Genomic DNA, 21340 nt, shown 5'->3' on the forward strand with positions numbered 1-21340 from the left:
ATTCACCATATTAACATATTAATCCTTTTTTGGTTGGATCCAACCCGTGACACGTTAAACTATATATTCCAGCAATGAGAAATGACCCATCTGCCAAACTTGATCCTTTTACAGCTTACGGCTGGCCCAGGACTAGTCCACCACACCCTCTCCAACCTGAGCTCTGCTCTTCTGCCCTTTGCTCCATCCTTCAGCCACTGGGCTCTTGCCGTTACTGACACATTCTGCGGGTTCCCACTCAGGGCTCTTGAAGGTCATTGCTCCCTCTTCCTGGAACACTCCTCCCTCAGATGGGATCTCTCCTCACCTTTGCTACGATCCTTCCTCATCCATGAGGCCTCTCTGTATAAACTGCCATTCCCCTCCTTCTGCCCTGGATTCCTTCTCTATTTCTTTCCTAGCTCTTACCTCCATCTTATATGCTGACTATTTTACTGGTCTTTTTATCTGTCCACCTTTTCCAGTGAGAATGTAAATGCCCTGAAAGCAGGGTTTTGTCTGGTTTTCTCCTGGGTCTGGAACTAATGCCCGAGGGCCTGGTGTACAGCAGGCACTAGATGATCATTGGTTGAGCCAATGAATGAATGACGGCATGAAAGCGGAAGCCAGGTTCCTGACTCCAAAGCTCATGCTCCTGGCTCTGTGTCCCACTGCTCCAACCTACACAGAATACCTAATTTGGGGGGCAGCACACGGCAAGTATTCAATAAAAGTTCTCCTTCTCTTCCACCATGATGCTCTTAGAACCTGTACCAAAAATTTAGTGATTATACACTGCCTTGACTCTGCTCCAAGGATGTCAAGTGGCTGCTTTATTGCTACAGTCAGATAACGCGCCCCTGGGGCCTCCCTCTTTATAATAATGATCATAAAGTAAGTGCTCTCCCTGCATTATTTCATTTAATCCCCATAGCAACACTGTGAGGTAGATCCTAATATTATCCTTCCTATAATGAGGCTAAGTACTTAGGATATTGCCAAAGCACACAGCTAGCAAGCTGCTGGGTCTTGAATTGCCTGGTCATGCTACAGGCTAGCACAGGCAGGCCCCTGGAGGAAGCTCAGTAAACTTTTGTGGTTACTCTCAGACATGGGGGCAGAGGAGGTCTGACTACTCTAAAAAAAATACCTGAAGAAAGATAAAGAACCAAATGAGGGTTGTGTGTGCACTTACCAAGCCTCGAATGTGCATCACCATGATGAAGAGCTTGTTGTTTTTGTAGGAGATGGACAGCTTCACCTCCCCTCCCACCTTCCCGACAGTCCGGGCCCATGTGCCATCTGCAGGGACAAAGGAAACTTTTGTCAACAGGCCAGCCATGTTCCCCACTGGTGCCAGGGAGGTATTTCTACTTTCTTTTTGAACCCCCTGTGCTGGTCCTTCCATAACTAGGAAGGGGATCAACATGGGTGACTGGTATCTAACATGAGTTAGAGGGTGGGATCACTCTACCAAGCCCAAGAGTGTATTTACTAACTGAATATCCAACCTCTGGGGAACCCGACCAAGGAGTTGTGGACCCACAGTGTGAGTGGGAAAACAGATTTCCTAACCAGTAAGAAGAGGAATGGGGACAAGCCAAAGAGGGACAAGCCAAAGGAAAAAAAAACCTGAAGAGATGGGGGCAGGAGAAGTGACCCTTTGTGGTTCCGAGGGGTTGGCAGGAGCATCTCAGGGCAGGTACTGTACCTGAGGACTTAGGGGCTGGGCTGGTGCCTGCAGCCTTCTCATCCCGGGGTAGGGGGTGGAAGAAGGTGTACACCAGATCACACTGGAATGGAATCAGAAAACATGGCCATTCTTTAGTAAGATAAAGGCCCAGTTAAAAAAAAAAAAAAAAAGGAAAGACTGTTCTAAATTAAAAGAGACTATGAAACCTAACAACCAAATGCAATACACAGTTCTTGTCTGAGCGATGGCTCTAATAAATAAAATGTAAAAAGAGTTTGGGGAGTGATAGGGAAATTTTGAACATGGGCTATGTATTGGATGATGTAATGACACTATAGTTATGTAAGAATATATTTTTACTTTTTAGAGATGCACACTAAGTATCAGGATGCCTGTAAATTGCTTTAAATACGTCATAAAAATAGATGGAGCAAATATGGTAAAATACTGTTTAGGAATGGGTCTATAGGCACTAACTATATTGTTTCTCTACTTTTCTGTATGTTTGAAAGCTTTCATACTAAAATGTTCTTGAAAAGGAAAAAAGAAGGCAAGCACAATGTAATCCCAGCTACTCAGGAGGCTGAGGCAGGAGGAGGATTGCAAATTCAAGGCCAGCTTTAGCAAGTCAGTGAGAACTGGTCTTGAATTAAAAAAAAAAAAAAAATTAAAAAGGGTTGGGAAATGTGACTCTGTGGTAGAGCAACCCCCAGTAGTATAGGGGTGGGGGGACAAAGAGAGAGGGAAAGAAAGAAAAAAGGAAAACTAGGTTGCTTCAGGTTAAAATCAGAGTGTTCTTTTCTACACTGCTTCCTCGATCAACACACATATCACTCCAGCACAAATGCTTGAGTCAGCCTGGGATAAGAGCACAGATCTTGTTCTGGAGAATGTTCTCTAATGAGGGGAAGCAAAAACAAAATAAAAATCTTAAATATGTGCAAATGACCACTTGAGCATTAATAGTGGGAAAAAAATGGAATACTCTAATCTTTCAAAAGGCAAAAGGTTGAGATATGATACCGCCGATCCGTGTACTAATTTGGTTCAGATATTTAAAGCTGTGGCATATGCTTACCACAAATGCTAAGGGAAGAAAGTCTAAGAATATAGGTTTATATTTAAGCCATGGCCATCATCAAACTGTAAAAATCATGCCTGCATACAGATACATAGGAAGAAAACATAGAAAACAAAGACAGATGATTTGCTGGAGAAATGGGATTCCCAGGTGACCATAGTAGGGCCATTATAATATCATTTGTTTAAAAAAAAATGTGTGTGTGTGTGTGTGTGTATAAATAAAATCAACCTGCTCAAAATTCTCTTTTTCCTTAAGAGGCACCCCTCTCTCTCTCTGCCTTCACAAGTTCTGATCAGTGCAGTCACTCCAGGATCTCAAATGCTGTTGTCTCTCTGGGACCCGGTTGTAGTAATGTTTGTTTTTGTTTTTTTTTGGTGGGGGGGTGTGCCAGGAATTGAACTCAGGGGCACTCAACCACTGAGCCACACCCACAGCCCTATTTTGTATATTTAGAGACAGGGCTCACTGAGTTGCTTTAGCACCTTCTTTTGCTGAGGCTGGCTTTGAACTCATGATCCTCCTGCCTCAGTCCTGAGCTGCTGCGTTTACAGTGTGCACCACGGTGCTAGCTACAGTAACATTTTTATTTACTTGTTTATGTGCGTGACACTGGGAGGCTGGAGGGCCCCCTTTCCTGTCCCTCATGGGCCCATGCTGTCCTCTCAGATCCAGGCCACTCCAGCAGACCCAGAAGCGCCAAGTCTCCTGCGTGACTCTCCAGGATGGAGTCCTCCTGCCCCCTTCCCACACCTAGCCTCATGGAGGTGACAGCCGGGATGCAGAAGGCAGGCAGACCCACCTCGGCCACCTCAGGGGCTGCATGGATCAAGTGCCAGATGTAGCCATTTAACTCTTCCTTCCTTCGCTCTGCCACCGCCTCTCCACGGGACCGGCCAATCACAAAGCGACTCGGGAAGCTGGTGAGGCAGGGTGGGCAGCGGGGAAGATGGGGAAAGAAAATAAGGCAGCAGGCGTTTTCCATTTCATCTTATTTCCCAGCAGCTTCCCTCCCCGGGAATCCTCACTCCACTTGACTCCACCCTGGCTCCCAGGTCTGTGCCCAGGTTTAACACGGCACACTCACAAGGACCCCAAACCATACTAAATTGTTGGGCAGAGTCCCGTGCTCCTCAAAAGTGCCCCTGGGGCTTTGGAGCCTCCAGTTTCTCTCTTTGGTGTAAAAATTCATTTGAAAAATGAATTGAAATAATTTTTTTTAATTATGGGGAAATATACATGACATAAAATTGACCTATCTAGGGCTGGGGTTGTGGTTCAAGTAGTAGAGTGCTTGCCCAGCAAGTGTGAGGCACTGGGCTTGATCCTCAGCACCACATAAAAATAAAATAAAGATACTGTATTCACCTAAAAAACTAAAAAATAAATATTAAAAAAAATTGACCTATCAATCTTTACTGTTCATGGTATTAAGTATATTCACAATGTTGTACCACCACCATCTCCAGGAGTTTTTCATCTTGCAAAACTGAAAACCACCCATTAAACAATACTGCCTCAACTACCATTCTATGTTATGTCCCTGTGAATCTGATTAGTCTAGGTAACTCAGATGAGCAGAAGCACAGTTTTTAATCTAGGACTGGCTTATTTCCTTTAGCATCATGTCCTCAAAGTTCACTCAGGTTGAGTTACCTGTTGGAATGTCCTCCCCCCCCCCCGCCTTCTTCTTCTTTTTCTTACCAAAAAAAAAAATATTTTTTTTATTTATTTATTTTAGGTGTAGATGGACACAACACAATGCCTGTATTTTTTATGTGGTGCTAAGGATCGAACCCGGGTTTCGCCCGTGCTAGGCAAGCGCTCTACTGCTGAGCCACAATCCCAGCCCCCTACCCCCCGCCTTCTTTTTTTAAAATATTTTTTTAGTTGTCAATGGTTATATGCAGTGCTGAGAACTGAATCCAGTACCTCACATGCTAGGCAAGTGCTCTACCACTGAGCCACAACCCCAGCCCCTGTCGTTCCCTTTTAATGTCCAATAATAATAATTCATTGCATGTATATACCACGCTTTGTCCAACTGAAAAATGACCTAACTCTTTAATAGGTTGGAAACTGAAACATCTTCAGATTCAAACAAGGCCCCCTGCCTTTGCAGATGGGCCCAAGCTTACTTTCAAGGTTAGAGCAAGTGCACTGGCGTGTCAGGAGAGCTTGGCCAGCAGGGGGAGCACTTTTACCAAACTCAATACTAGGCCAAGTAATGAAGAGAGATGGGTATTCCTGCCAATCCCATCCCTTCCCCTCTCAGCCTCTCTCTGTGCAGGGAGTAAAGGGGAAGCTACCTGGGCAAGAGGGAAGAAGGGAAGAGCAGCCGAAGCTTATTGTGTAGTTCCTGGAACTCCTCAAACGTCCGCTGGATGTAAGTGGCTTCGTGGGCATTTTCCCGCATCACCTTTACCATGTATATCTGCAAAGTTTCAAATCGTAGAGTCTACCTGTCAGACCCTCTGCCCCCAGTGAACTCGTGGGTAGGTAAGGGAACTGAAGGGTGTACGTGTTGGGGAGCAGAAGGAAGAGGTCAAGAGAGTCTCCAATGGAGACAAAGCACATACACAGGAACTGAAAGCAAAGATTTCCTGTGCCTATTTCTTTGGACCCTTGACTCAGAGGGAATTTTTTTACCATCTAATTCAGCTCTCTGATTCTAGCAGTTCACTTGAGCAAGGAAAAAGGAAGTGATCTGGGACTGTTCCCAGCACAGGAGGCTCAATGAAGTCCAGTGTCTGCTGCATGGGTGTGAAGATTCAGAATCCCAAGGAGCCTGGGTCAGTGGGGAGCAGCACAGGGTCAGAGAGGAGGAAGTACTTACATAGCCCTTGTTGGGGTGGAAGATCTTCTCATGCCGGCAGAGAAAAACATCACTGATGCGGCCAGAGCTCTTTAGAGTGTGCGTTCGGGGGGCAAAGGAAAGGGTCAGCCGGTCGTCTGAGCCCGTGAACTTCATCTGAGCCAGGTTATGGATGAAAAAATTGAGCTTTGTGGCTACACTGCCCAAGCTGGACTCAATCAACCTGTGGGTGCGTGAGGACAGGAAGAAAAAGGCACAATCTTGGACCCAAGTCCCCTCTGCCATGACAGAGCTAATAAAGTAATATTTCCTGACTCCTGAGATTAACACCAGATAAAACCTCTTTTGCTGTGTAACATCCTCATGGAGGACATGACTGACACTCAACCACCTCGTGATGTATATTCATGTGACTCCTGGGGTCTTATTTTCCCTCTGAGTTGATCTGAGCTAAAGACATTCAAACTAAGGCAGGAAGAAGTTAGAGAAGAGCACTGAAGGGTCACCTCATAAATGTCTAGATAGTGTCATCAAACTGAACTCAAGGTTTAGTACAAAGGGACCTCACCAAGGAAATCCAGAGATTTCAACTTAAAAGTGAGGTCCCATCAAGAGGGAAGGATCTGACCCAGAGAACTAAAATCTATTACAAAATCCCTGTCCCCCATGCCCCATGCAGTCTTTGGCTGAGACCTGGTGAGAGTGCAGGAAAGAGCGGTGACAATATTCCTAAATACAAAGGTTGACACCAAAATGCAGACAGACACCCAAAGCTGGAGAGAAGTGATTTGCCAAAGTTAGAGGCCAACTTGGGACAACAGATCCAACACTAGGCTCTGCCGCCTGAGCTAAGAAGCCTTTCCCATTTCTCTAGCCTGCTCCTGCCAATCAGGCAACCTGGGAGTGACGCAGGGTGGGCAGCAACTGGTGTGAGCCAGAGTTACCTAGTGAAGTAGGTGGTAGCATTGGCCTCTGTGTCCTGAGGCCTCAGGGCATCATACACATACTTGAGGTCCTCCAGGTCTGAGAGCTCGGGGATCCCACAGGACAGCATCTAGGAGAGGAGGAGGGAGGGTGTCTGTAACAATAGAGAGATCTTGCTTCTTCCCAACCCTAAGGCAAGATTTTCTATAGCTAGGCTCTCTGATCCTTCTAGATGGTGGCAGACAGATTCTGTGGGCAGTGGCTTGAGGACCCCAGGAACTGAGGGACCGCAATGGGTCAGATAGCATTGTCCCTAGGTAGGGTAAGTCCCTGCCCTTATCTAGGGCACACAGGAACTCAACTGGGGCTCAGAGAAGTGCATCTCCAGGAATTCTTTGAAACAAGCCAGGGCAGTCTTTAAAGCTGGCACCAGGTCACAAGAAGGGGGTTTTCAGATGGGGCAGGGAGCTCCTCACCAGGCCCAGAAGGTTGAGGAAGAGGTGGGTATGCTTGCGAATGAGGTTGTAGGCTTGGCAGCAAAGGTCAACAAAATCATGGAAGCGGCTGGAAGGCTTGTCACCCCCGTTGATGACATACGCCATGTCCGAGGTGAAGACAAAAGGGGCACGGTCCCTGGGCCAAGGGGAACATACAGGCAGAAGGTCAACGTGGAGGAGGGAGCCCACCTGGTGGGCTGCGTGTGGGGGGGTTCCCTCATCCCAAGTATGAACCTGGATAGATGGGCTCTTTCTTTCTCTGCCCTTACCTTAATCTTAAAAGATCCCCAAGATAGATGTCCCACATCCTCCACTGGCTCCTTATCTGTGAGCTAGCAATATTTTCTCCCAGTTTCTTATTATGTTCCTTTTTTCTGAGTTTGGGCTCATTCCCTTTGCTCAGTCGTCAGGAAGGGGAGAGATCAACAGCTCCCCACCTTCTTCCGCAAGGCGCTGCCAGGACCTGATCTCCTTATGAGTCTCCTCTTCTCCAAAGCTGCTCAGCCCAGGGACAATGCACAGGCTTGTGTCCAGTCTAAACCATTCCTGCTGACCTCCCTGCCCTTCATACATGACATAGACATCTGGCTTCCGGAGACCACTTACCGCTTGATGTTGCCAAACATCTGGGCGTGGCCCAGGAAGCGGCCAAAATCTATGTGGAACATGTGACCAGTGGTCTTCAGCATGATGTTGTCATTATGTCGGTCACAGATGCCCAAGACATATGTGGCCACACAGCAGCCAGCACAGGAGTAGATGAAGTTCTCCACAGCCTGGAACAGTGAAGGCAGGTGAGAGGAGAGGACATGAAGCTGGCTTCAAGGGACTCTGGGGTCACAGCCAGACCAAATTCAGCAGCCCTGGCCTCAGTCTCTTATGAACCCCAGCAGCACCTCATATCCGCCTGTTCACCTTTACTGCATGTTAACACATACAGTGCACGCGTGCACCCACAGGACCCTCTCCCATGGATGCTGGAGGAGGAGATGCAAGGACTGTATGTCTGAACTTCATCTTCTTCTGGGAGACGGGCTGGAACGACAGTGACTGGTCCAAAAGCCCTGACATGAGCAGCCCAGACTGGGCTGAACTTAATGGACAGAAAGAGGGACGTTTACAACACTCCCAGTGGGTCACAATGACCCTAACTCAAGCATGGCTACCAAGACAGCAGACTTACGGGCGCCATCCTGACCCTGTACAGATTTCTTCATCCTTCATGCTCCAAATAAAACCCCCTTCTCAGAACTCTTGGTAACAGCTCCACGCCTATCTAATTAAAGTCACTGCATTCCAAGGAAGAGCTGAGGCAGCTTCGCACTTCTAAGGAGTGTTTTGCACTTGAAAATCAGACCTCTCTGCTTTGCAAAATGTGTTGGAGATATTTTTGAATTTAAAGAAGGAGGGTTGGTAGTGAGGGGTTGGGTCTAGTTGACATTTGTCCCCTTATCTTTTTTTGTGTGTGTGTGTGCGCACGCTGGGGATTGAACCCAGAGCCTCAAACATGCTAGTCAAGCACACTACCACTGAGCTACATCCCCAGCCCTTTACAAAAAAAAAAAAAAAAATTATTTTGAGACAGAGTCTTGCTAAGTTGTGGACGCCAGCCTTGAACTTGGGATCCTCCTACCTTAGTCTCCCTAGTACCTGAGACCCTTATCTGTCTTTTGAGAAAGTGAAAATAAAAGGCATCCTTTTTGTGAGATTTGAAGAATTCCCAAGAGCTCACGAAAGATGCAGAACACGATAGCCAGCTAGGAAGGGACCAAATTGAGAATGTGAGAAAAAACTGTCACAACCAACTAGGACTGTAAGGAACTGGGAACAAGAGAGAGCTTGCCAGACCCAGCAGACCTGCCCTCCCTGCCTCCCTCTGTCCTTCAAGGACCCACATCTTTCCACCCGCTTTGAGCCCCTCCAGACTCACGGCCACCACCATTCACTGATTGCCTATCTAACCTCTTCCCAAGTTTAGGGATCTGATTTCCCAACAGCTTCTAGGCTGTTCCACAAGACCCACTCTTCAGCCAGCTACTCAACCCACCCCTTTCCAGATACTTGTCCAATCACAACCAGATGACTAATCCACTGGAAACTAAGAATAGAAGTTTGTAAAGACATCACAGAACTCATCTTCTGGAAGAAAAAGACCATTTCTAAAAAGGGAAATCTATGAATGAAAATAAACCATCCAAGAAGGAACATAATCCATCCTCTCCCAATCTTGACCTTCATCTCCATCAATCCTCTCCTGTCATAGTGTTTTTTTTTTTGGGGGGGGGCAGGGGTACTGAGGATTGAACTCAGGGGCACTTGACCACTGAACCACATCCCCAGCCCTATTCTGTATTTTATTTAGAGACGGGGTCTCACTGAGTTGCTTAAGGCCTCGCTTTTACTGAGGCTGGCTTTGAACTTGCAATCCTCCTGCCTCAGCCTCCTAAGCCACTGGGATTACAGGCGTGCACCACCACACCTGGCACAGGTGTCCTTTTTATCTTAAATGAGTCCTATGTTGGCTCACAAAAGAGCTGTGTGCCCGGGGGTTAATGATTAAACTTGACTCCCCGAGTTAGGCAGTGCATAGTGGGTCCCTGGCAAAAAAAAAAAAAAAAAAATCTCACTCTAGAAATGGGCACCCTCCTGCTTTCAAGAGATTATCTTGTAGGATATGGGGTGCTACCTGGCTGAATACATAGTCAAGAGAAAAACCATCTCTAGTTCTTTTCTTCTGGAAGTTACCATCAGAAACTACCAGCATTGTCCTACCAAAAAGGCTTCCTTTGAAAGGCTGAGATTAAACATTAATATGCAAAGTTAGTTCTGTGTGAGTGTACACCTGTTGCACACACTTCCGTCACATTTATCGTGACTCTTTAGTACACTAGCATGGAGTCATTACAATTCTAGCACCTTGCACGGTGCCACTTTGTGGTGGGTGTTCAACACCTGAAAATACATGTTAACATAAATAGCATGTGGGCTTGGAGGAGGGAAGAGGAGGATGAGGCTGCAGAGTAGGGAGGGCCGGAACACAAAGAGCTTTGTGTGCAGGGCTGGGCAAGGTTGGATATGCCACGCAGCACTTTGAAGAACTTAGAGCAAAGGAGTGGGGTGAACAGGCTTGCACTTCAGAACCCCTCAGGAATCAAGCAGAGGATGGTGACAGAAGGAGGAGAGGCATTTTAGGGGTTCCGGGGACAGATAGCAAATTGCTGGACAAAAGTGATAGTAAGGAAATAGAAAGAAGGGGACACACTGGTGAGAGAAGTGAAGGGAGAATCAGCAGGGCTGGGTCCTGCAGGAGGGAGGCAAACGGAAATTTCTGGAACTCCACGGCTCTGGCTTGGGTGATTTGCACAGAGTCCTACTGTTCACTGATGAGAAACCCACACAAAAAAAGCAGGCTTCAGGAGGTGAAAGAGAGGAAGAAAGTTCGATTTTGCTTCCACTGCTTTGAGGTGTGTGAGAATGGAAAAGTACAATAAGCCGGTTCCTACAGAGTATAAAGCGGGAGGAGGGAAGAGGGTTAGGGAAGGGCTTTGGAAGTCATCAGCACATGGGTGGGAGGAAAAGAGAGGATGAGCTGGCATAAGGAGCCAGCAAAGAGAGCTAGCAAGCCAAGGATTAAACCCTGGGGATGCAAACACTCAGGGCCATTTAAGATCCTCTAATTACACATCCACTAAACAACAGTCTGGTTATAATTTGGCTGCCCACGTGGGTCTAAAACACACTGATCAGTGTAAATTAGTATTTGGAACCTTCAAGGTGAAATGCAGTAGAGCGTTGGCCTAGCCTGTTGGAGGCCCTGGGTTTGATCCTCAGTACCATTTAAAAGTAAATAAAATAAATGTTTAAAAAAAAAAAGAAAGAAATTTATATAAATTAGCATTCAGGCACTATTATTATTATTATTATTATTATTATTATTATTATTATTATTATTATTTTGATAGCAGCAGGGATTGAACCCAGGGATGCAGTTTAGCCACTGTGCCACATCCCCAACCCTTTTTAAAATTCTAAGATAGGATCTCAATACGTAGCCGAGGCTGGCCTCAAACTTGGGATTCTCCTGTCTCAGCTTCCTGAGTAGATGGAATTACAGGCATGCCTAGCCCAAAGTTCTCCTTCTAATCTAATCTTTCATCTCTCAGGACTTAGGCAAGTCTCTTTTCTAGCCTCTGATCTCCTGCCTAACGTCAGACCTGGTTTCATGTTACAGCCTGCACAAACCAGCTCCACAACTGGAAGAAGAGAGTCTTAATTTGCATCCCTGAAAAGGTGGTGTTGGATTAAAGTGATGTCTAACTTGTCTTCCAACCAACTCTAATCCTCATCCAGTATCACAGAAGCCCTCTGAGAGCGCAAGAGGAACCAACCCAGGACGCATGAGTAGGAGGCACAACAGGTCTCCCAAAGATGGCTCGGCTCATCTGAGATAGCTCACTGCTAGGGGAACTCATGTCCTGGTTTCCCAGGACAATACCAGGCTACTTCCTCAGTCTGCCCACAACAGTCACTCTGACCTATCCCTGCATATACAGAGGGTGCAGGTCTTGCAATAATAGAGCCACATGCCAATCATGCACACCCACCCCAGCTTTGGACCGCAAGGCTCCCAATCCTACCTTCTCATACTCATCCTCTCCAGGATTGTGTTTCTGCAGCCAGTCTGCCAAGGGCCGGTCCTTAAAGGAGCCGGTCACCCCATGTTCCACCTGGATCTTGCGTAGAGTCTCGGCATTAGGAATCATCTCTACCATGCCTGTGAGAGAAGGGATTGGGATCATGCTCAGAGCAGAGTGAAGGGGACTGTAGGGAGAGGCTGTGCTGGGTGCCTCCCTCCAAGGCCTTTGGACAAAGTCTGCTTAGGAGGCAAGCGGAATGGAAGAAAGGAAGGTTGCATCCCAAAGCTCCTCCTCCAGACCATGAGCCCTTGGTCTTCTCAGTTCATGGCTGCTGCACCTTTTACTATGGAAATCTTCAAATTTATAAGATATAAGAATAAAGAGAGTGGTTTCAGCAATTCATAGGTAATCATCACCCAGCTTCAAAACTTATATAGACGTTTTGCTAATCTTGTTTGTCTATTTCACCTACGCAACTAGTTTCCCCACTTCCCACCACCTTGGCTGGGGTAATTTAAAAAGCAAGACCCAGGCATATCATTTCACTCACAAAGATTTCAAGTATAATTAACAAGGACACCATCACCATGCTATTGTCACATCCAAAAAATGAATGATTATTTTTTAATCTAATTTAAACCAGTCTGAACTCAAATTTTCAAAAAAAAAAAAAAAAAAAGCCTTTATAGTTGGTTTGTTTGAATCAGGATCCAAAGTCTACATGACACATTAAGTTGTTATGTCCCCAAGTCTATTTTATTTTATAAAGTCTCTCTCCCTTGCCTTCTGTTTCCATGCCACTCCACAGCTTTTACTGAGATAACCTTGACCTTTTCATTTTCCTGGAGAAGTACATGTTGGGGAGCGAGCAGAAGAAAAGAGGTCCCCTCCACACCGTCTGCCTCCCTTCACCTGCCCTCCCAGCTCACCTCTCCCTCGGCCAGTGGAGAAGCAACGGAAGATGACCATGCGCATGTCCAGCCCCTCCTGGACCCAGATCTTGCTCATGATGCGAATCATCTGCAGGGTGAGCATGTCCTGGCGAAGGTCATCCCCACACTGGAGAGAGGAAGAAAATGACCCAAACCCATCTCTGCCATGTGTCCCCAACCCCTGGCCTCCAGCTTCCAGATCTCCCAGGAGCCCAAACTACAGTGACAGAGAGAAATTGTCCACTTCTCCCAGCCTGCACCTCTGACCTGCCCACTCAGCTCACACTAGGTCAGAGAAGCAGAGAGGGCCAGTAGCTGTCACAGTTTATCCAAATAGTACCCCCACCTGAATTGAATTCAGGTTCCTCTTCCACAAGCACCCCTCCTGATCATCAGGGCTTTGTAAAACTTGAAAGCTTATCCCAGATTTGGAACATATACAAAATAAATAGGTACTATAATCTACAAAAATACATGCACATTTTTTTGTGTGTGCGTGTGGTGCTAGGGACTAATCTAGGGCCTTGCACATGCTGAGCATTTGTTCTACCACACAGCAATTTCCTCAGCCCCAATCCCATGTTTTGCTAGGAAGTCTACTAGCCTATACACTCTGAGATCATTATTTACTTCTCAGAATCTCACAGGTACCATTTAGAAGGAAACATAGAGTTTGTCTAGTCTGATCTGCGCCAGGTATGTTATTTCTTCTTTTGTTACGAGGGGAACCCAGGGGTACTTTACCACTGAGCTACATCCCCAGCCCTTTTCATTTTTTATTTCAAGACAGGGTCTCGCTAAGTTGCTGAGGCTGGCCTTGAACTTCCAATTCTCTTGCCTCAGCATCCCAAGTCACTGGGATTATGGGTGTGTACCACCATGCCTGGCTATGAATTTCTTCTTTAATATCCTTGCCACATGGTCATTCATTCTCTGCTGGAATACCCCCAGGGACAAGCAGATCATCACCTGACCCATTCCATTGTCAGGGCAGCTGAGCTTCCTAGAAAGTCCTCTATAAAGTGAGCTGTCATTTGCCTCTACAACACCTAACATTTTATTCTTAGCCCCTCTGGGTTATGCGGAATACATCTAAATCCTTTTAGAGCTGATAGTCTTTCCTATATTAAAAAGGCAGCATGGTGGGTGGGGATGTGGTCCAGTGGTAGAGCACTTTGCCTAGCATGCTCGAGGCCTGGGGTCCATCCCCAGCAACACACACACACACACACACACAGCATGGAACTGAGGAACAGAGGGAAGAACAGTGACCATCCTGGGGTCACTCCTGTCACCACTGGGCTCCCTCCTTCTCTCTCACCTCACCCCACCAGGCCTGAGTGAAGTAGCCTCACCTTGAAGATGACCCGGATGTTCTCTCCCAGTGGATCCACATTCTGGAAGGCAAGCTTGAGGGGGACTGCATTGGAGTTGAAGTAGGAACAGTCCTGCATGGTAGAGAGGGCAGTGACCAGGCTCAGGTGATCCATGCCCAGGAAGGAAGATGACCTCTCCCATTGGATCAAGATGCTGCCCACCCTCCTGCTGTCAGTGCCCCCCAAGACCTGCTCATGCCCTCTCCTCACTGCCCTTGTGTCTTCGGCTTGTTAGGACCTCCCCTCCAGCGCCTCATCTCTCTCCTTCCAGTCACTCCTTTTAGTTTCCTGACTTCGCGTGAGTCCCACATCTCATCAACCTCAGTTTACTCCTCTGTCAAACGAGGATCACAACAGGACGACTTCTCGAGAGTCTTAAGGATGAAATGCAGAACAGCGCCAGGCAACGGGTGTCGGGAAATGACAGCCAATAGCTACCACCATCATCACCTTCCCCAACGTCATCCCCAACACCCTTGGGGAGAGACACTGACCCAGGCTCACCCAGCACAGTTGCCAGGTCCACACACATTAGGGTTAAGAATTGAAGAGGCCACTAATACACTTTCCCTCCTCTCTCTCTCTCAAGAACCAGGTCAGCAAGGACCTCATCTTCACTGAGCCCTCCCCACTCTGAGAGCCCCAAACCCACCACCAGTCACTCACTCTGGGCACGATTCCCTTCACCAGCAGACTGGGGCTGAGTGGCAGGCGGCATGAGCCATTGAGGGCAAAGAACTGCTTCACCTCCTCCAGGCCGGTGCGGAGGATTCCCTGGCAGGGAGCGGGGGAGAGTTGGGGTGGAGTGAGGGGCCCACAGGCTCCACACTGAACCAGGCCTCTACCAGGGTAGGTGCCTAGTGGTACTCCTGAGAAGTATGGATAACATCCAGGAGACCCATGGGAAGCAAAACCACCCCCACTATATTCTGACTTGGCTCAGTACGTGAGCAGCAAGTCCAAATACCTACCCAGGCAAGGCAGACAGAGAGACAGTGGGGAGCAGGCCACAAAACTGAGAGAGCAGGTGAAATCACCAAGGGAAAGTGCTGCCCAGGCTTTACCAAGGGAAGCTAACAATGTAGACTTTAATATAAACATCTCTCAATTTTTAGATGTCAGCCACCAGGAATGCTGCTGCTGGCCTAATATGGTGCCTCATGTAGACAGATGAATGAGCCTCTGGCACCCTTTCCAGCCCTGAGCATGGCTCACAGCACAGTGAACAAAATATGACTGGATTTCAGCCCTCACTTGCCCCTTTGGCTGCTTTGTGCAGAGAGCATCTTACATACTGTGCTTAGCCTCGGAGGCAAATGGCTAAATAAAAATTTCAATATTTTGCAAGGAAAAAAGAAAATCGTACTGGTAGACTGTATCCAGGTTGTAGACTATCTGTTTGTGGCCTGTGGGTTATAGACACGGTCACCTCCTTCTAGCTTCTAAATCAGAGATGGTCAAGTGCCATCCTGCTGCTCAGAAGGCTTAGAGGTAAACTACTGGCCACAGCAGCTCCAGACTAGAAATGGAGACAGGTAGAGGCAGCCCTGCCCACTCACCTGCCTAGCAGATGGGGCGGCCTCCCGGACCTGCTGGGCCAGCTTGGCCAGGGCGTTGACAAGCCAGCACTGACGGTTAAACTCCTCCCTCAGTCCCTTGCCACAGCAGCACAACAGCGCTGCCAGCAGATACTGGTATCGGATGCTGAACTGAGAGTCCTTGAGGCCGTCCTTCAGCAACCTGCAAGGAAGGGAGTGGGGTGGTCGGGCTGCTCAAGGGATCACAGGCAGCAGGTAGGGGAGGACAGGTCACACCCTGCTCCAGCTCCCCAGAAGATCCACCCCATGGCCAGGAGAGAAAATATACTCTGAATGCTCTGCTCACCCAGCCACCCTACCTGAGTAGAGCTCAAAGCCCCGCTGAAGCTCTCTGCTGTGGGTGGGAGTTACACAGAGGTGAACTGAGATCTCCCTGAGGTAAGATGCTAGTCCAAGGCCACATGGCAGCTCAGCCATGTCCTGGAACCCAGATCACTCAGCTCCCCACACCTACATGCCTAGGGGTAAAATACTCTTGTATGAAAAGCATGTCTACCTCCCACCTTTCTGCACTCGCTTTTACCAGAAGAAGTAGTGAGTCACTCTCAGGTCAGAGACAGCTCGTTTCAGGAGGAAGCGCACCAGAGGGCTGTCCAGGTAGCACTCATACTTCAGGGCCTGCTCAAGAGAAAACAAAGCAAGGCTTTATTAACTGCCTGAAATCTGGAGACCCTGGGTTCTCAGGGACAGTCTGCAGACTGACTTGGGGTCTTGGGGACCAGACTATCAGAACCAGAGGGAAGGTCAGCCCACCCACCTGCACCAGCTGTGGCAGATAGTCAAGCAGCTCAGCATCTGAGAGTGAGCCAATCCACTGGACGGCCATCCGGCGCACCTCCTGATCCGGGAAGCTGCAAAACAGAGCCCAGTACCTTGAGGACCCAGCTTCAGGGGTCCTTCACACCAAATGCAATGTCTCCCGGGATCTGTCAAAGCCACTGGAACAACTAGCACCTTCTCTGGAAAGCAACTTTTGGGAATGACACTCCCCATGATCAGAGTCTACTGCGGGCCATGGAGGGGCAGGAGAGTGGCCATGCTCATTCTTTAGGTGATTTAAATAAAATGGGACAAAGCCCTCCACCCTACTCCCAAAGATCTCTTCCACAAATTCCCATCACAGAAGAGCCCTCATGTGGGTTAAGGCATTATTTGTCTTGATAATATCCTTTAATGCAAAGCTTGCCAGGCAAATAACAGAGCCGCAGAATTTTATGTAAGCTAATACTTGGTATTGTGTGGAATTCATTTAAAAGAGATTAACAAAACCATTGCCTCAGACAGTCCTAAAGACAGGTCAGAGAACAGGTTCCTTTCGATCACTGAGAATAGCAAGAATTAAACTGAGAATCCTAGGTACCATCTAGAAAAGATAGTCCAGGGTTCTGAGACTTGGATCCTTTTGTCCCTAGAGAACTCTAGGGAAAGGGAAGGAAGGAAGACTATTGACATAGAAGTAAGCCACACAGGTTGAGCCTCAGGGCCTATGCATTTTCCAAAACTCTGCCAATGTACAGGTAAAGTTCAAGCATTGCCTTATATGTAAATGTTGACTCAGTAGAAAAAAACAGAACACTGAGCTCTAGTTGTGCTAAAGTATTTAGAAGGAAATTTACTGATGTCTGAAATTTGCTTCAAAATGCATTAAAAAATAGGATGGACTGACAGATAGAAGGATGGACAGATATACCATAAAGCACACAAAGCAAATGCCAATCAAAGAATCCAAGTGGTAGGCATATGGAAATTCACAGTGCAATTTTCAATTTTGTTAAGGAGAAACACAAAAGCCCTGACTATCTACGGGTATTTCACCATCTCCCCAGGGCTGGCCAGATCTGCCTGGGGTCAGGATGGGGGTGCTTCAACTCACGTGGCATGCAGGAGCCCCAGGGCATCCTGGTGGTTCATGTGGGTCCACTGTTTCAGGAGCGCATAGATGTCGGGCAGGCAAGCCCACTCCCAGCTGGGGGCACTGGCGAGCACCAGGGGCAGTGAGCTCACCTCCGAGTGGCAGTAATATCGCTTCTCCCACAGGCGCTTCTTGTCAGCATCAGTGAGCCTGAGTTGGGGGGAGGTTGGGGAGGGAAAAGGAGGGAAGGGGGCAGAGTCAGCCAGAAGGTGAGGAACTTCTACACACTGACATTCTGGGATTTCCCAACTTTGCTGCACAATATAGTCACCTGAGGCGCTTGGTGACTTTTCTGTGCCCAGGTCATACCCAAAGCCAATGAAGTCAAAATGTCTGAGCAAGCCAGATACCAGATTTTTTTAAAAAGATGACCAGGTGATTCCAAAGAGAAGCAAAGTTTGGTAAGCAGGGTCCAAATCTCACCTTTGATGCTGACTCGGGGTCATCTCAGGTGTAGACCCAAAGAATGGGCCAAGGATACCAAACCTGCTTCCCCTCCTGGAGATGTGGTGAGGGCACCATTCCCAAGCAGAGCCACCAGAGGGCAGTGGACCCCATGCGTCAGGGTCTGGGCAGCTGAGGCCTCCTGGGGCCTCCGGGGCCAGCTGTCTGATTTACAGGCCTTGCAACTAATTGGGTCTTGCCTGAGATCAGGTGTCTAATGGAGAAGGGAGCTGAGGGGTTAATGAAGTGAGGGGTCAACAGAGGGATGGGAGCAGAAGAGGTCTACATCACTCAGCTACTTTGGCACCCTGGGTGGACATGAGCGAGAGAAGAAAGAAACAAGCCCACCTCTCTCATTCCCTGGCCCAGCAGGTGCACAGGGCTATGCAGGAGCCAGAGAGGTAGGTGGGGAGCAGGTAGGGGAGGAGCCTGGCCCCAGCAGCTCCTCCAGTGTGACCCCTCCTTCCTCCATCCTGGTGAATGCACAGCCCCAAGAATGAGATCAGCCTGGACTCATTTACCCTGAGAGCTACCAGCTTGCCGTGACACCTGATCCCTTTTAGAAAGTGACAGGGCCAGAAAATTGCAAAGGCTCTTGGTGTGGAAGGGGCAGGAGAGAGGCAGGGAGGTGAGACCAGCAGCCCCTTAGACCATTTGGCAGTTTATGAGGTGGGGGGGGGTGCAAAGCTCTGGTCTTCTTGGCAGCTATGGCCTGGCCACACCCCAGTGTGGGCGTGGGCATTCTCAGACCTCATTTCCTAACCTCTCCCCTTTTCCAAGTGTCAGCTCAAGAGGAAGGTCTGGAGGCTGCCACTTTCTGTCTCGGTGGCAACGCCTATCCTGTCCCACCTCCACTCCCAGAGCAGGACAGGGACCAAGTGCTGAGGGGTAAGAGAGGGTCAGATAAAACATGAGAGACTTAGGGAAGCCTGAGCCACATATGGGGGTGTCCTGGCCCTCACCAGTGCAGGGACTCCTTCTGCATGATGTCCTTAAGCCTGCGTTGGTCTTCTTCTCGGAGACTGCCAAACTCATAGCGGGGGCTGAACTTGTCTCCAGTGGGGCTGGTGAATTTGATGTCAAAGGCTGAGGTGGGGAAGTCAATCTGGAGGATAAGCCCAGAAAAGTGAAGACAGGGGAGGCAGCCACCTCCTTGGGTCCCCACCCTCCCTCTCACAGTCCAGCGTTGCCTCCTTGCTCCATCCTTCCCTGTCTTTGTAAAATAACCCAGTTGGACTTGGTGATCACCAAGTCCCTTAGAGTGATAACTTTCAACAAAACACAAAGGAAACAGAGGGAGGGAAAGTGAGCAAGGGAGGAAGAAGTTGGGTGGAGAGGTTCCTGGGTGAGGTGTCGAGCCCCAGAATTTTGAACAGGTGCCACTGAGAGCATACTAGCAGAGGCTGGGGAGTCCTGAGGGTGCTCCTGAGGCCCTCAGGACCTGGGGCCGGCTGGCAGCAGAGACCACATGCTGAGTGGGAGTCCTACCAATTCTAGGCCCTGCAACACTAGGTCCTCATGCTCTGTGCCACCAGGTGTCCTCCTGAAGTGGTTATCAGAGCTCACTGAGCCAGTTCTCCAAAAGGGTTCTACTTTCCTCCACTTGACAAATGTTTACTGAGCCCTGATTTGGTGCATTATTCTAAGCCTCGGGTGCACAGCAATGACAGAGATCAAAACACCTGGAACATCCACTCTGTATCATTCTATTCCATTCTCTGTCAACTGTGATTTTTCCCTATTCCATACCAAAGCATCTCACGGTCACAACAAAGGGGAGCTGAGAACTAGTAACTAACTGGACCTAGGATCTAACAAGCTCCCCTCACCAGAAGAGGTCCACCCTGCAAATGCACTGAGTGAGCAGGAGGGTCAGGCTTCCCCTCAGGCCCCAAGAGGCGAAGCTCTGATTTGATGACATTTAGAAGCACGAGAGTTCAACACAGGGACTCTGATAAGCAGAGCCCTGGATGGGGAAGGTCTCAGACTCCACCTTCAGGCTCCCTGAAATCAAAGTTGACCTCCAGGAGATGGGAGGCAGCAACCACAGCGCTCAGCCTCTAACCACATTCACCCAGTGGCTTCCGTTATGCCATCACCCTGTGCCAAGTTCTAGCACTTTCTACTGTCCCAAACCAAACTTCAAGGGGGAAAACTTGGATCTGACTCTGAGGGTGTCCGATGTGGGGAGAGAAGGACTGGGGTCTCACCTGGAGGATGACACTGTCTGGCTGGTGGAAATTAGGTGCACTCCAGCGGGCACTGGGGTTTTCCTGTGTTGCTGGCCACAAGCCCAGAAGCTTCCGGCCACAGGTCAGGACTCTAGGCGGGAAGGAAGGAGGGTGAGATGAGCCAACAAACCCACAGGCTAAGTGGACGGCTTCCCTCCTGCTCCCCAATTCAAAAATCTGTCTTCACTATTGGAAGCCACCACCCTTCCTCACTTCTACTCCAAAGACTGAGGCCTCTTCCTTCCTCCAAGCTTGCCCCTCCAGGAGGCCCCCTGAGCTGACTGCTCCCTGGCCTGAGTGACCTGGTGGTAGAGATACCTTCGTAAGGTAAAGAGGCTGGGCTAGATGACCTCTGAGGTCCTTCTAGTGACCAGACCAGGTAACATGTTACTGAAGCATTGTTTTCCCATGCTCCCTTCCCCACTACCTGCCAGTCTGTGCCACCAGTCCTGTCTAGTGCCTCTTGGTCACATCAGCAGTCCTGGTCACTATTTCTGTCTTTTGGCCCTTCATCCAGGATGGGACCAAAGGGACTCCAAACTTCACCAGTGTGCTCCACGTAGCTAACTCTCTTGAGGGACGCTGGCTAGTCCAGCACTCAGCCCCCTGTCTCCCTCCCCCTTCTCCCTCCCAAACCAAGAAGCTGCTACCCTGGGGTTCACATACTGCCTGAAATTGAAGAGTGGGGTAGTGACCCAGCCCAGCGCCTCAGGTACCCGTCGCTGCTTATTGGCCTCCGAGGAGCTCCCAGGTGGGGGGATGGGCAGAGCATAGAGAGTGGCACACAGTAGGGTCTCCCGAGGCAGCCGGTTCACCTGCACTGGGAAGCAGATCCTAGGGAGGACAGGAGACCAAATCAGGAGGCTTCAAGGGACAGGCAGCCTGGGAAGTCAAGTAGAAGCAGAGAATTCTGCTTCCCTCTTAGGGTGTCAGAGGTGTGTTCCTGGATGTTGCGAGGGGAACCTTCTTGATGAACCAGGATGGTCCGAAACTATGCAAAACCTCTACTAGAAGCTCCTGGAAGCACACAGTGTCTCTGGGGCCAGTAGACACAGCCAGCAACAGGAACTTCCCTGATTTCAAGACTCTACCTGGTACCTGACAGGACTCAGCTGGAGCCACCTCAGAATCCAGCCTCCTTCCCTCAAGGGCAGGACTGGTGTGGAGGGTCAGCAGGGCTGCTCCTGTGTCCTCTCTTTCCATTTGACAGTCCCCCCCCCC

The 21340-nt window shown here is 48.9% G+C and overlaps 1 protein-coding gene across 1 annotated transcript in view; it reads right to left on the bottom strand.

The window, feature by feature from the left end:
• Pik3c2b (phosphatidylinositol-4-phosphate 3-kinase catalytic subunit type 2 beta) overlaps positions 1–21340 on the bottom strand; it is a 62558-nt gene that overhangs the window by 3113 nt on the left and 38105 nt on the right. The window contains exons 13-31 of the mRNA XM_015483911.2: positions 20786–20953; positions 20099–20210; positions 18851–18993; positions 17406–17594; positions 16290–16383; positions 16056–16150; positions 15494–15674; positions 14601–14708; positions 13914–14006; positions 12556–12685; positions 11627–11763; positions 7596–7765; positions 6969–7125; positions 6513–6622; positions 5590–5791; positions 5063–5187; positions 3556–3673; positions 1691–1772; positions 1175–1281 (exon numbers count right to left, since the gene is read on the bottom strand). Of these exons, the coding sequence (XP_015339397.1) occupies positions 1175–1281; positions 1691–1772; positions 3556–3673; positions 5063–5187; positions 5590–5791; positions 6513–6622; positions 6969–7125; positions 7596–7765; positions 11627–11763; positions 12556–12685; positions 13914–14006; positions 14601–14708; positions 15494–15674; positions 16056–16150; positions 16290–16383; positions 17406–17594; positions 18851–18993; positions 20099–20210; positions 20786–20953 (2521 nt within the window). The remainder of the gene's footprint in view (positions 1–1174; positions 1282–1690; positions 1773–3555; positions 3674–5062; positions 5188–5589; positions 5792–6512; positions 6623–6968; positions 7126–7595; positions 7766–11626; positions 11764–12555; positions 12686–13913; positions 14007–14600; positions 14709–15493; positions 15675–16055; positions 16151–16289; positions 16384–17405; positions 17595–18850; positions 18994–20098; positions 20211–20785; positions 20954–21340) is intronic.

This window comes from Marmota marmota, unplaced genomic scaffold (genome assembly GCF_001458135.2).
Source record: "Marmota marmota marmota unplaced genomic scaffold, marMar, whole genome shotgun sequence".
NCBI classification, from domain to species: domain Eukaryota; kingdom Metazoa; phylum Chordata; class Mammalia; order Rodentia; family Sciuridae; genus Marmota; species Marmota marmota.